Raw genomic sequence first — 15,285 nt, 5'->3', positions numbered from 1 at the left:
TACTATTTTCATCAAGGGGAAAACAATCAGTTTGATCAGCAGGTAAATCTTTATTCCAAATAAATCAATATATACAGTAGCGGAAACATGATACTCATCTGTTCTGTATTTGATTCTAACATATTTCAAAGTTTTGTAAACAGTAAAGTGTGAGTCACACTATATTTTCCTTCTTGTATCTTTTAGGAAGTTGAGTGCAAACATTAAAAACATCTTTTTGCTTTTTTAAAAAAAACTTCAAAGTGTAAATGCAGAAGAGCATTTCCTCCAGCTGTGTTATCTTGGGAACTCAGCTGGCCACAAGCCAGTTACTGAAAGTTTCCTTATCCAGTATCCCTTTCTTTCATAATATCAAAGTGTCTTTAAAAAAAAAAAAATCTGATACACACATATGGAGAATCTGCCTGATTGCTTCAGTTGGGACCCCCCAAAACTTAGCTCAACGTTGTACCATTTTTAAGTATTCATAAATCTGAATCATTTTAATTGGTGTCCAGTGCCCCATGCCTGACCTATGAGTAACTCTTCAGAAAAATACTGCAACTGACTAAAGTTTAGGAAGTTGCATAGCCATTCAGAGTTAACTTTTATATTTTTAGCAATCTGGTCATCTAACAATAGACTGCATACGAATTACATTTTAGAATTTAGAAAGGTACAAAGTAACAGTTTTAACCTTTTTGACTTTATCTGCCCAGCCCCAAAATGAAAGTAAAAATTGGACTGATAGTGGAATTTTATTCGCATACATATTTTTTTCCTATGGCTACTACTTCCTAAGGCTCTTCAAAAATGTATGTACTGTTAAGTTCACTCTCTGTTGTCTTTTTCTGATTAGACTTCTTGGCCATCACTGATGTGAATCTGTGTTACATCTTTTTCCTTACTGCTATAAAACAGTGAGTCCACATCAGAGATGGCTGTGCAAATTTTACTGTGACTATTCAAAACATTTATCTGTATGAATTCAGTCTTGTGGAATGTGTGGTTGCTGATGTTTCAGAGGAGTCTGTATAAATAGCAGGCTTTGTTAACTCTGGTGTAATCTCTTGCATTGGCCACATCTCTACCCAGATAAATGATGGGCCATATGTTTTCTGGTTGCTTTTGCTTCCTATGGATCTTCCTTGTTTGTAATTATACCAAGCCTGCTGAATCATTTCTTTGAAAGGTCGTGTGGTCAGAGTGTAGAGGAGAGGATTCAAAGCACTATTTATAGGCAGTATAAAAATCACCACCCAGGAAGTTATAGTACCTTGAGGAGGAAAAAAGAAATTTAAATATTCAAAAGTGTATGTACTCAATAACATTGTATTAGTATATGGTACTTTGTGCTAAAAGCAGTGTACAAATATTAACTGATATCTTCACAGTGGCCCTTAAGGTAGGTGGGTACTATACCATTTTACAGTTAGGGAATCAGAGGCAGAGAGTCGAAGGGACTTGTCCAAGCTCACCCAGCATGCCAGTGGCAGAGCTGGGGTTTGATTTCCTGACTCAGCTTTGTGCTCATTCCTTCAAACTACACTCTGTCTACTTCTAACAATACTTTCTTTTAGAATTACATTTTCTTAGGTAGAGGAGACTTGCACTTCTTAAAAAATGCATTTTCAGAGTAAGTTTCCTTTTCCTACGGGGACATTTGCTATACACATTTTTTGGTCAGACATTTGATATTTGACTCTACCCCTTTCAAAAGATAACTCTAACACCCTTTTGCTGAGTCCACTTTCCTGAAAGGCAAGAATTTCTCACTAGGTCTCTCCTCTGACATGTATTTATAACTAAAATTGATAGAGTAGTAATTTCTAAGCCTACTATTGCTGGTGGCAGCCTTTATACTAAACAAATGTCCTTTGTGATATGTAGGGACCTACCAAATTCATGGTCCATTTTGGTCAATTTCACAAATTGTAAATTTAATGATTTTAGCTATTTAAATCTGAAATTTCAGGGTGTTGTAATTGTAGGGGTCCTGACCCAAAAGGGAGTTTGTGTGTGTGTGTGTGTGGGGGGGTCAGTGTTATTGGGGGGGGGGTTGCAGTACTGCTACCCTTACTTCTGTTCTGCTGCTGATGGTGGTGCTGCTGTCAAAGCTGGGTGACTGCAGAGCAGCAGCTGCTGACGGAGCCCAGCTCTGAAGGCAGAGCCACTGCCAACAGCAGCACAGAAGTAAGGCTGGCATGGTATGGTATTGCCACCCTTACTTCTGTGCTGCTGTTGGATCATATTAAAGAAGTTCTGTATTAAAATCACAAATGAGTTTGATTCCCCATAGTTTAAATTCCAGGGTATTACTAATTAAGAGGCCTCTTGGTTTTTGGTACTGTTTCTCTCCCTCTCTGTGTGAAACTTGCAAGCTGCTAATTGTGTTAGTACATTCTAAAACACAGTCTGTTCTCAAAGCAATTCTTTGTAACAACAACTACTCACACAGAGAGAAACTCAAAGCAATACTCTGTAAAAATAGAAACAGCACCCAGAGACTCCCAGCCCTTTTGTTATATTCATCTTGCTTTGTTAACAGTTGTGATTAAAATAGAGATAGAGGATGTATGTGGATGGATGCTTGGTGTGGATAATAACTGAATAATAAGGGAGGTGCCAGCCTAAGAATCCAGTGTCCATCGGCTGAAGAAGGCGTCAAGTGGAAAATAACCAGAGGACCCCCACAGGGCAGACTGGAATCCACCCAACAGCCTCAAGAATGGGAGAACCAAAGAACAAGATAACATCTGGCAGCACGGAGCCGTCAGGAATGTGCCATCTGCTGGTTGATTCAGCAACAGCATGATGAAGCAATTCCCACAGACTGGCATAGGAAGAAATTCCTTTAAAAATGGACTCTAGAAAGTGAGAACTTTGGGGTCTGATTCTGCAAACCAATTTCCAGGAGCATCAGATGTGCATCTGATGAGGCCCTGCTCCCTCCTCACGTCCAGGCCACCTGGCCAGTGGCTTGGCATGAGTAACTCTAGGGCTGGTAACTATGATAACAACCTTGCAGAACCTCTGTGTGTGTGTTTGTATGAATGAATGTGTGAATAAATATGAGATTGAATGGAATGTTATAGCTATAACTAACTGCTGACTATGATTCTTTCTGTATTCACAATAAATGTGGCATTTTGCCTTTTCCCCTTTAATAAGATCCTGCTGGTTTTTATTTTATTGGTATAACACTGCTGCCTTCAGAGCTGGGCCTTGGTCAGCAGCCACCGCTCTCCGGTTGCCCAGCTCTGAAGGCAGCAGTACAGAAGTAAGGGTGGCAATACTGCAATCCTCCCTAAATTAACCTTGTGACCTCCCCACTCCCCCCGCAACTCTCTTTTCAAAAGGAACACTGCAGCAGTGAACGGTTGAAAGAAACTACATCAAGCTAGACTTTTTTGTGTAGTCTTACATTGAGTTCAGACATCAGAGCCGCAACAGCTGTTATTGCAGCAATGTGGCTGCCACCAAGAGCCATAGGATCAGAAATACCAGCTGTAATTAAAATTTTGTTTTCAAATTTTGTCCATTGTGCAATAATATATGATCATTTTTGAACTTTTTGAAAAGTTTTTGAACTTTTATTGCTGTGGCTAGAAAAAATAGACTTGGGGTGGGAATATTTAAGCTTTAACTGATATAACATAGGATTATTTTGTGTTAGCACTCTAGTTTGCATTTTCTAGCTGACTTTCAGACAAGCCATTTAACTGAATTTTTTTATTTAGAAAAGAAACAAAAAAACATACCTGGTATTTCTACTTGAAGTAAAGAAAGCAATTTCAAAATAAAGATGGGAATCCAGCATAGTGCATCAGTGAAAACAATGAAGAAAAAGCGTTTAGCAAGGGTCATCTCTTTTTTAATATGATTCTGGATTTCAGTTGCTGTGATGGTTGTTTGGTGAACACTGTAAAACATACTTCCATAGGAAAACACAATGATGATAAAAGCTGCCAAGTTTACACCTGTTAAGAAGTTAAGGGATGTTAGTGCTTTAAGACCTGAATTAATATTTCCAGGCATGTAGCTTACTGGCAAATTGGGCAAGTTATAGGGCAGGTAGCAAAGGAGAATCTTGTATCCAAACTACTAATACAACTGGAATTTAGATAGGTAGGTAGAACTTGAGTCAGTCTTTATATAGGACACTGAGGTTAATGCCCCCCTTACTCAAAGTATATTTATTAATTATCACTAAATAGTGAACATTTGCCATCTAAACCATGTAGTGCATCTTGTAGGTCTGTGTTCTTTGGTTTCAGCGTTGCTTTACTGACAATCATCTACCCAGACACATTACAACCTCTAATCCCTGTACTATCTGAGCACCTGCTAACTACTAAGGAATGTTATGCTTACAACAACCCTCTCAGGTCAGTATTATCCCCTTTTTACAGATGGCTTATCGAGGCACAGGACAGATTAACTGACTTGCTCAAGGTCTCACAGGCAGTCTGCGACTGAACCAGGAACTGACTCTAGATCTCCTAAGTCCTAGTGCAATGCACAGTCCACTAGACCATCCTTTCGACCCTAGAAAGATGTGGCCTAGACAGGCAAAGATTGGGGACTCAATCCCTGATTAGCACATGCTCCAACCAACTGACCAGTGACTCGTCATCACACCATCATCAAACTAAGCAGCAAATGAGCAAGCTTGTGTATAATACTGAGATTTTAAAAATATTTTTATAAATTTGTGGGTTTCAGACTTTCACAGAGCACCCATTTTCAAACATGAATAAATAAGGGGTTCAAATCTAATTCTTGGGTGCTGATCGTTGTACTTTAGCATATAAATGCCCACCTTATGCACTTATCAGAACATCCAAATATGGGATTTGGGCAGCCTAGTAAGGCTGCCAGCTTCGTTTGAAACTTGGGCTCCCCGTGTAGCTCCAGCTAACATATGTAAAGGAAGAAACATAACATACTTACCTAAAAAAATAACAACAGAATAAATCTGGCCTCCTGTACTTTCTGCCTGTTCTGAATGAAGAGGAAAACAGACCCCATTGGTGCCATAGTAGTTTCTGAAAAATTCCTTGTGGCTCAGTGGAATAAAAGCAACCACAAAGCCAATAACCCAGATGAGAATCAAAATGGAAATTGTCCTGCATTTTCCTGGCTTCAAATACCTAAAAGGGTAAACTATGCATATATATTTTTCCAAAGTCATGTAAGTCAACAGTAAAACTGACACCTCTGTGGACAGAATAGCCAATGATCCCACCAATTGGCAGTGGATACTATCCATCCACAACTGAGCATGCTTGTTGTATTCTCCACGATATTTAACATCAAAGGCTCCAATCACAAATAAATATATTCCCATCAGACAGTCAGCACCTGTAGAAATAGCATTTAAGAACATGAATAAATAGGGAATAATTTGGTTTATATATCTGAATTGTCCTTTATTTTACAATATATATGTATTAATAATATACTTAAAGTTCTACCAACAACTATAGTTAAGGTTACAAAATTCTCAATTCTAACTAGTTTTCAGTGACTGCTGCCTTTCTGAAATTTTCACCATTTGGGCTGACATATTTTCATTCTTGCTCTCTGCCCTACAATGATTTTTCTTTTAAGTTCATGCAAAAAACAGTTGTTATAAAGCATGAATAAAAATAACATACATTTCTCATTACAAAAATACTTCTTGCACCTTTTTATGAACAGTTCTAGTTCCAAAATGTCTAGAACACTGAAACTTGGTGTTCAAAGTGTTCACATTGAGTAGAAGTGTCTTTGCTAGTGTTACATACATTTAGTTTTGATTTGCCCAAGCTATGATCCTATGAAAAATCATATACTAGGCATGCACAATACAGATTGCACAGAGCCTTTTACTGAGGTTGAAAAGTTCTCAAGCAAGGCAGGCCAACTGCACATGTGTGACTGACTAAATTAGCTCCACAGTGAAAAGTAAAATATTGTGGGAGGGTTCATGCACACTGTTCAAAGTATGCATTAGGGAGTTCCTCTCCGAGCCACCTTAGGCATTGTCAGGATTAGAGCTGTGCAAAGAAAGATAATTCCATTTTGTGGAGGCTTTCAATATTTTGAAATTTGGTTTAATTATGATCTGGAACAAAAACCAAAATTTTTGAAATACTCCAAAAATGGGAAAGCCCTGGAGCCTGCAACTTCAGGCCAGTCCACGTGGCTGGTGACCCTGGAGCTGTGGACTGTGGAAGCCTTGGGATCCCTGGCTCAGGGGCAGTCCACCTAGCTGGCTGCCTGGTGTGGAGAAAGTAAATAAGGAAGTGTTATTTATTCCTTCTCATAGAGAAGAACTAGGGGGTCACCAAATGAAATTAATAATTAATTTAAAACAAACAAAAGGAAGTATTTTTTCACACAACGCACAGTCAACCTGTGGAACTCCTTGCCAGAGGATGTTGTGAAGGCTAAGACTATAACGGGATTCAAAAAAGAACTAGATAAATTCATTAGCCAGGGTGGGAGCAGGAATGGTGTTCCTAGCCTCTGTTTGCCAGAAGCTGGGAATGGGCGACAGGGGATGGATCACTTGATGATTACCTGTTCTGTTTATTCCCTCTGGGGCACCTGGCATTGTCCCCTGTCGGAAGACAGGATACTGGGCTAGATCGACCTTTGGTCTGACCCAGTATGGCCATTCTTAGAGCCACAGACCCTGGAAAGCCGTAGAGTCCCTGACTCCAGGGCAGTCTGCATGAGTGGTTGCCCCTGAGTCCTGGACCTTGGAAGCTCTGGAGTCCCCAGCTTAGGTGCAGTCTACCTGACTGTCCCAGAACCCTGGACCTTGAAAGCCCCAAAGTCACTGGCTCAAGGACAGTCCACCTGGCAGGCTGCCAAGGAGCTGTGATCCTAGGAACCAGTGCTGGTAGGCAGGATTCTATAGAACCGTCCCTGCTTTCCATCAGACCTTTGTCAAAAGCAAACAGCTTCAGCAGAAGTTTTAATTTCAATGAATCAGCATTCTCCAATGGAAAAACATTCTGTTGGAGAATTTCTGACCAACTCTAGACAGGAGAAGCTCTCTGTTGCAGACCTCCTTGGGTGCACCTGAAGGGGACAATATGCCAAATCCAAATGTTAAAAAAGCATGAATCAGCCTCCCCCCACCCAATCATGAGGGTTGGGGAGGGTTAAGAAGAAATTTGGGGTTCTTTTTATTTGCCTGACATTCTTTGAGCATGTAGGGTGCACTTGCTTCATGTTTTCAATCTTTTCACTGCAACCATAAGTACTAAAAATTTTTTTTAAAATAACAGTTGAGATTCCCATGCAATCTCTTTTTTATTCAGCAGTTGGGGATTTAAGGAAATGATTAAATATCATGAGACATGCAAGAAAGTTGTAAGAGATAGCAATGCTGAAAATAAGAGAGACAGGGTTGCCCTGCTGTGGACCTCGTAAGGATCTGGGATAAGGGTTCCTGGAGTGTCTAGCGCAGTATTTTGGACAAGCCAACAAACCACAGAGTCCTGGACAGTGGGTATTTAGAAATGCTGCTGTCCTGCTTTATATACAATTGACAATTGCTTTCGAATGTGATTTATGTAATCTTATGAAATACCAAAGTTAAGGTAGACCTCTTTGTATTTAATTTATAATAAATGTAGTATGCAGTGTTGTAGCCATGTTAATCCCAGGATATGAGAGAGCCAAAATGGGTGAGGTAATATCTCTTATTCGGCCAACTCTAGGTCCTGAAGAAGAGCTCGATGTAAGCTTAAGCATGTAAGCATGCCTCTCTCACCAACAGAAGTTGGTCCAATAAAATATATTGCCCCACCCACCTTGTCTCTCAGACACAGGCAGGGAATTTGTAATTCCATTGATCAATTACGAAGTCGTTTGTCAACAATTCTTGGTTTTAAAATTTAAAAAGAAGCTCTGACATTCAGGGTCACATTTTCAAAGTCAGTCCTGCATTTGCACACACAATCATTTGGTCATGTAAAGAACAGAATTTTCTCTTGCAAACAGAACTCACAGAACGTGTGTAAAATTGAGTTGTTACAACCGGTATGCAAATTGGATTGTTTTGAACACAAATCCTGCTGGTGTGCACAAATTACTATATGTTCATAATTGTGATGAAGCTGGGTTAATGTTCCTTTGAAAATTTGGGGCTCATTCCTGTTCTTATTGAAGACTGTGATTTGACACTCAACTTCTATGGGAGTAATATCAGACACTTTGCCTTCAGTGTTAACCCACTCTCCACAGTAACTTAAAGGTAGAATCCAACAACCTTTGTGTTGTTTGAGGTATAGCATCTTATATTATAATTTGGCTGAACTTTCTCGCTCTTGCAATCTAGTGCTCTGCTGTATAATAATAAAATTTATAGCCAGACACACTAAAACCAGATTTTTATATTTGTTTGATACCTTTTATTCGGGGGAATACTCACAGCAGAGAGACATTATTGACATGGCATGGAGCTTGTTCTCAGATCTGATGTAAGGTCGCATGCAGATAACAAAGATATTTCCAAAGCAAGTGACAGCAGAAACAACCCAGACAAACACTCTCTGTATAATGCTAGCTAAGAGATTCTCAAAGGATGAAATCCCATCGGTATTTGGCTTACAGCTGCGCACATGAGGGGCATATCCACAATACTGGAATTTCTTAAAATATCTGGTTGAGGAAAAAAGAAAATGAGAAAAATGTTTCACTCTGATTATCAAATTGATGTGGCTTGGGATACATGTTTTTCACAATAATATGGGCATTTGTGGAACACCTAGTAAAGAGCCAAAGCATAAAATGTTTTATGGTAATAGAAAACTAGTAATAAAGGATTTTGATTTTTTCAGTATGCACACAAAGAAATGCATAAATTCATTAATGGATTCCAAGGCTAGAAGGGACCACTGTGATCATCTAGTCTGACCTCCTGTATAATGCAAGGCATAGAACTTCCCCGAAATAATTCCTAGAGCAGATCTGTTAGAAAATTGTCAGTGATGGAGACTCCACCACTCGCCAAGGTAAATTGTTCCAGTGGTTAATTACTCTCATGTTTAAAAATGTGAACCTTATTTCCAGTCTGAATTTGAAATAAACTTCAAGTCTGTATAAAACCTGTCAGGGTATGAACCGATTAGTTAGTTAATGTTTGTTTAGTGGTTTGATGCTTAAAAGCACAACATAAGTGTGCTAAACAGTAATAACAGTACTTTAAAAAAAGTAATTATTTTAATTGAATCCATAGTGCACACTATAAAAAGATATGATTGTGACAGAGTGCAGAAGCAATAGCTAGTCCTCACTAAGCTGGGAGTTAAGCAGCTCTTGCCCTCCTTCCCCGTTCCCTAGTTTAATTACTTATGTGAAGGCATGTAAGAATGTCTGCAGGGGAATCAGAAAGCGAAGAGTGCCTGTAGAAAGTCATGAGATCTACACCCAGCTGCTAAGTTGGGGTATTTTCCCCCCTTTGTTTTACTTACTGATACTGATAAAGGTTTGATCATTCATGCTGATTATGTTTGTATTTTTTCATCAGCTGAAAGTGATCTGGTACATTCTGAGAGCCACAGAAACATTATTAATAATGGTCTATATCAGAATACATTATATATATACTAGCATACCTAAACTGGTGCTATTAATATTACTTTAAATCATTTATAGATCAATAAGCAAACCTAGATAGAGTCAGTACAATATCTGTTTACAAGGAACTGAACTTTGTTGTTTAGGAGATTTAATAATAATTTTAATTTTATCATTATGTTAAAATGAATCCTAACTTTGTCCCCATCACTTTTTCTTAATGATAATCTCACCTTAGCTGACGGCATCAATTGGTTTTTCAACTATTCACCAGCCAGAGAGGTAGTAAATGCAAGTTCTCATACATTTCTATTTTTAAACATTCTGCACTTTGTCAAGTTAAAAATTCAAAACATAAGGAGGAAAACTGGAATAATCTACTTACATGTGGGAGAGATTTCTAAGTGGTTTGAACATCCTTCTTTGGATATTTGTAATTTCAATGCCCTCCAGGCTGCTATAACCGATATATGAACAATCAAAAAAGGCAACATAAAATCAGTGGTAAAACACAACAAGCTTATTGTGGGCACAATTGTGTAGCTTTGATTATATGAAACTATAGATGAATGAGAATTGCTTCTAGTCCATTTATATATTTGAAACTTCTGCAGTAGAAATTCTAAATAAAAAGCTAAAAAGTTAAATAAAATAAATTACAGTTAATTTTGATAATCTCACTGTCCTAAGAGCACACAGGAGCCTCTTTCAGTGCTCTCAGCACTTTCAGTTATCTATATTATTGCTTTGCCCTTCCAAAGTACTGTTCTATTGATGTTCTTCCATTATCTCAGGGAAAATAACAGTTCTAATAATAATATTTTACCATTCATATTGTGCCTTTCATTTCAGATGGTCCAAAGCACTTCGCTAGCTATAGTAACAACCACTGAATTCACCCAATGACTGGCATACTGATTTGACAAAGACTGAGAAAAATCACAGAAATGTAGGGCTGGCAGGGACTTTATGAAAAGTCATAAAGTCCAGCTCCCTGTGCTGAGGCAGGACCAACTATATCGAGACCATCCTTGACATGTGTTGGTCTAACATATTCTTAAAAACTTTCAATGATGGGAATTCCACAACCTATATTGGAAACCCATTCCAGAACTTAACTGCTCTTATAGTTAGAAAACCATTCCTAACGTCTAACCTAAATCGCCCTTCCTGCAGATTAAACCCATTTCTTCTTGTCCTGTCTCCGATGGACATGGAAAACAACGGGTCACCGTCCTCTTTATAGCAGTCCTAAACATATTTGAAGACTGTTATCAGGTCCCTCCTCAGGCTTCTTTTCTCAAGACAAAACATACCCCATTTTTCAAGCTTTCCTCAGAAGTCAGGTTTTCTAAACCTTTCAAAATGTTGTTGCTCTCCTCTGGACTTTCTCCAATTTGTCCACATCTTTCCTAAAATGTTGGCCACTCTTTCAAAACTACCATGGGATTTTTTTGTTTTTATTTTTTCTTAATGTAAGAAAAAATTGCATTAATATCTTCAACTACAATGTTATGTCACTGAAGTATAATTTTATAGTATTATATTAACAGAATAATTACTTAATTCTTTCAGTTCAAACAGTGCAACAGTTAAATGTATAGTGTGTTTTCTAAATATATACTGTTGTTTTTTGATTTGCACTGAGATGAATTTGGGGCCTATCCTATAAAGATTTGAGTGCAAAGTCCACCTGAGTTCACAGCAGATCAAGCCACAGGTGAAGAACAGTATCTGCCTTAATGGTTAGTAGCTGTGAGGTAGTGGCCAGCTCTAAGGGTCTTTTAAGGCCTTTTCCTCAGGGCTTGTTTTATTGTCCACAGAATGATTGCTTTCCCTTCTCCTCCCAGCCAACTTTCTGCTTATCTCTGGTCACTGATGCAGAAATTTCTCATCTGCTTTCTTCTTCTTCTGACACCTCCACTTGTCCCAGTGACCCAATCTCATCCCATCTCCTGATCTCCCTTACGTCCACTCTCATCCCCTCCCTTATTCTTCTTACTACTCACTCTCCTCTAGGCTTTCCCTTCACAACACAAACATGCTTTAGTGTCTCCCATTCGAAAAAAACCCAACCTTCATCCCACTTGCCAATCCAACTATTGCCCCATGTCCATTCTCCCTTTCGTCTCAAAGCTCACTGAACACACTGTTTGCAAGTACTGTCTGGAGTTCCTCTCCTCCAATCCCATCCTAGACACTCTCCAATCCAACTTCTGCCCCTTGCACACCACTGAAATCATTGTTTCCAAAAGCTCAAATGACCTCTTCTTAGCCAAATCTCAGAACCAGTACTCCATTCTCATTCTCCTTGACCTGTCAGTTGCCTTAGACATAATCAACCATGTTCTTCTGTTTGAAATCTTGTCCTCCCTTGGCTTCCATGACTCCTCCTACTTCTCTAATTGCTCCTTCAGTGAGCCTCCTAATTCCCACTCCTACTTTCTGTGTGGGTTCCAAAAAAGCTCTGTCCTTGGTCTCCTTCTCTTCTCCCTCTACATCTGATGTTTGGATAACCTCATCTATAAACACAAATTCAACGATCATCTCTATGCAGACAACTCACAGATTTACCTCTCTACTCCAGACCTGTCTCCTGTCCAGACTAAAATCTCAGCCTGTCTCTCTGACATCTCTTCACTGATGTCTAACCATCAGCTCTGGATCAACATAGCTAAAACAGAGCTCTTCATTTTCCCCCTTAACCCCTCCTTTCTTGATCACCATGGACAACACCACCATCCTGCTTATCATTCAGGCCTATATTCTGGGTGTCATCTTGGACTCAGACCTCTCCCTTGGTCCTTACATCTGGGTTACGTCTAAATCTTATCAAGTCTTTCTGCATAACATCTCTAAATACAGTCTTTTCTATCACTGGAGTATGGGGTAGGTCTTTCCTGTGGAAACTCACTGTGTATAAATAATTCAATACATATTGAAACAGGGGACTGGAACTCATCCCAGATGAGTGACTCTACAGTCCAGTGATTAGGACATTCACGTTTGCTCTATGGCCTAATGAATATTTAATTTATATGCAGTAGAACAGCTTCAACAGGAGAGATTGAGCATAATCTGCTCTAAAATACCTCATACCTCCCCTTGGAAAGGGGAGACCTAAATTCAAATCTGTTCTCCATCAGGGAGGAGTGGGAAACGGAACTGTGTCTCCCACATCCCAAGTAAATACCTTAATCACTGGGCTAAATGATAAAGGGGGGTGGGGCATCTCCTTCTCCACCAACAGGTTTGTTTAACTCTAGGAGAGGGTTCATGGCCGTGAATCCCAAGCAGAGGGAGCCACCTCCCTCCAGCCTGGAGTGAGGCACCTAAGGACTTGACCACGGGGTGATTTAGTGCACAACAAGCTGGGGGGTGTAAATCTACAGCACATTAGTCTGCTGTGCACTAAGTTGCCCTTTGGACTCTGATACCATGCACTAGAAGTTCCATTTCAGAGCGTGCTATGGAACTTTTAATGTGTGGCAGCATTGTTCACATGGAGAGTTAGTGTGCGACACACCAGTGTGCTGTAGATTTACACCCCAGCGTGAGGCATGCACTAACTGTTCATCTAGAAAAGCCCTTACCTTCATGACAGTGGAATTGATTTTACCCTTTCTGGATATTTTTATATGATATCTGGACTGACTGGTCTCTTTTTGTGCTTCAAAATTTCCCCCAAAAGAAGCTGGAGAGCTCAGGAAAAAATATTTGAATACTGTAAGTAATTTTTTTCAAAGTTACATCTTTGAGGGACACCAATAAATACAATAGAGGAGTAGAGATACAAAGCACCTCATATATGGCTTGCTATTACACTTGTTCTGGAGAAACAATTTTTCTCAACAAGAATTGCAAAATCAAAAAGAAAATATCCATAACACATATATCAAAAGGACTAAATACTTACAGGGATTTGAGTTTTAGTAGGTAATCAAACTGGTTTGCTTGTATTTGCTGGATTGGGTTATATGAAAGGTTCCTGTAAATGCAAACAGTGATATCTAGTACTGTGCAGATTCCTTAAAGCTTGTTCTAAAGATAATGTCTAGCCACATTATCCCTTTGTTTTCAATTCCTGTAATAGTGACTCATAGTAAGGCAGTTACAACTGTAAATAGTGATACTCCTCTACCTGACAACTTGGTAAACAAGAACAAAGAACAGACTGATGCTTCACAGGTGTGATGTTAACACAAGAAATTTTATTAAATGTTTTTAATTGCAGAAATATTTCAGTTGCTAAACTTTTTGGACTTTATATATTAAAAAAAGCTCCAAAGAATTCTTCATCATCATCATAGCAAATCCAAAGTGGCGTCGCCTCCTTGCAGATCAAGTGCCACCCAGACTTATCTCTAGCTAGGACTGCAAGATTACCAAAAAAATCACATATATTTAATACTCCTGAGGGCATTCTGCACCAAAAAATTAAAAAGCATGCACACAATATATTAAAATTCTGCAAAATTCTGCAAATTTTATTTGTCAAATAACTGTGGAGACTCCAGCATGGCATTGGGGAGCACAGGCCACTGGCTGCACAGAGGTGGGAGATCACTGTGCAGCTTCCCCCTGGGACATGAATTCAGTGGTGAGGCTGCACCCAACCCTGAGATAGGACCAGGTCTGCCCCAGAAACATTCCAGGGCCCTGCCTCTCTGTGCCAGGTGCACCAGGTGTAGGCAGGCAGGCTCAGCAGTGCAGGATCCAGAGTGCATGGGTAGATCCAGGTGTGGGTTGAGAGGGTTCTGTGTGGGGCAATCTGGGTGCCAGCAGCTCAATGGGGGATCTGGGTGTGAGGAGGATCTGGATGCACAGGGGCTTGTCGGTGGGTTCTGGGTGCAATGAGACTCTGCTGAGGGGTCCAGGTGAAGGTGGTTGGTGGGTCAGCAGTGGGGGCTGGGTGTGTGGGGGATAGAGCTTGGCAGGAGGATCTGGGTGTGGGGGGTCCGTGGGGGGTGCAAGTTGCTGGGGGAGTGGGACTCAGTGGGGTGGGGATCCATGTGCAGATGGTTGGGGCTCAATAGGGGATCCGAGTGCAGGTGGCTTGACGTAGGGGTCAGGTGCAGGGGGAGTGGGGCTTATTGGGGGGAGGGTGGTTCTGGGTATGGGGAGAGCTCAGTGGGAGGGTCTGGGTATGAGGGGGGTCTGGATACACGGGGGTTAGGTGGATGGGGGAGCAGCTCCATGTACAGTGATTCCTCCCCTGGCAGCTGAGGAGTGATGGGTACAGGATGTGCAGGGGTAGGGGAGAGCTTGCAGAGCTTCCTACAGCTGGGGGAGAAATCTGGGGGTAGGTCTGACATGGCCCCAGATGCAGGGGAAGAGGAAGTCCTGTCCTCCCCAGCCCAGCCAGGACTAGCTGCTGAGCCCGGCATAAGGTAGGTGCCACTAGCAGGGTCTTCTCCAGTCCCATCCCCTGCCCCACAGTGATTTACCTCTCTGCCAGCTGCCCTGGGCACCCAAAACATACTGCTGGGGAGGGTTGTATGACCGCTCTTGTGGCTTCCCTTTGCTTCCCTGTCAGAAAGTCATTTTTCTGTGAGGAAGCAAAGAAATCTGTGGGGGGACATAAATTCTGTGCATGCACAGTGGTGCAGAATTCCCTTAGGAGTAATTTCAAAATAAGTCACAGGTTTTTTCCTAGTCTCTAAAATGCATCTTTTTTACATGCATTTATTTGACTTGAGAAAGAAACTTGAGGGCAGTAGAATAAAA

At 40.4% G+C, this 15,285-nt stretch overlaps 1 protein-coding gene across 6 annotated transcripts in view; it reads right to left on the bottom strand.

Moving 5' to 3' along the window:
• Positions 1 to 30: 30 nt before the first annotated feature.
• RXFP1 (relaxin family peptide receptor 1) overlaps positions 31 to 15,285 on the bottom strand; it is a 90,612-nt gene continuing 75,357 nt past the window's right edge. For all 6 annotated transcript variants that reach the window (XM_075127770.1, XM_075127769.1, XM_048847526.2 and 3 more), the window contains 6 exons: positions 13,475 to 13,546; positions 9,944 to 10,015; positions 8,411 to 8,640; positions 4,933 to 5,343; positions 3,741 to 3,959; positions 31 to 1,255 (listed from right to left, as the gene is read on the bottom strand). In XM_075127770.1, the coding sequence (XP_074983871.1) occupies positions 954 to 1,255; positions 3,741 to 3,959; positions 4,933 to 5,343; positions 8,411 to 8,640; positions 9,944 to 10,015; positions 13,475 to 13,546 (1,306 nt within the window). In that variant the 3' untranslated portion in view covers positions 31 to 953. The remainder of the gene's footprint in view (positions 1,256 to 3,740; positions 3,960 to 4,932; positions 5,344 to 8,410; positions 8,641 to 9,943; positions 10,016 to 13,474; positions 13,547 to 15,285) is intronic.

Source organism: Caretta caretta, chromosome 4, assembly GCF_965140235.1.
Source record: "Caretta caretta isolate rCarCar2 chromosome 4, rCarCar1.hap1, whole genome shotgun sequence".
Classification (NCBI taxonomy): Eukaryota; Metazoa; Chordata; order Testudines; family Cheloniidae; genus Caretta; species Caretta caretta.
This window is presented reverse-complemented; position numbering and strand designations above follow the sequence as displayed.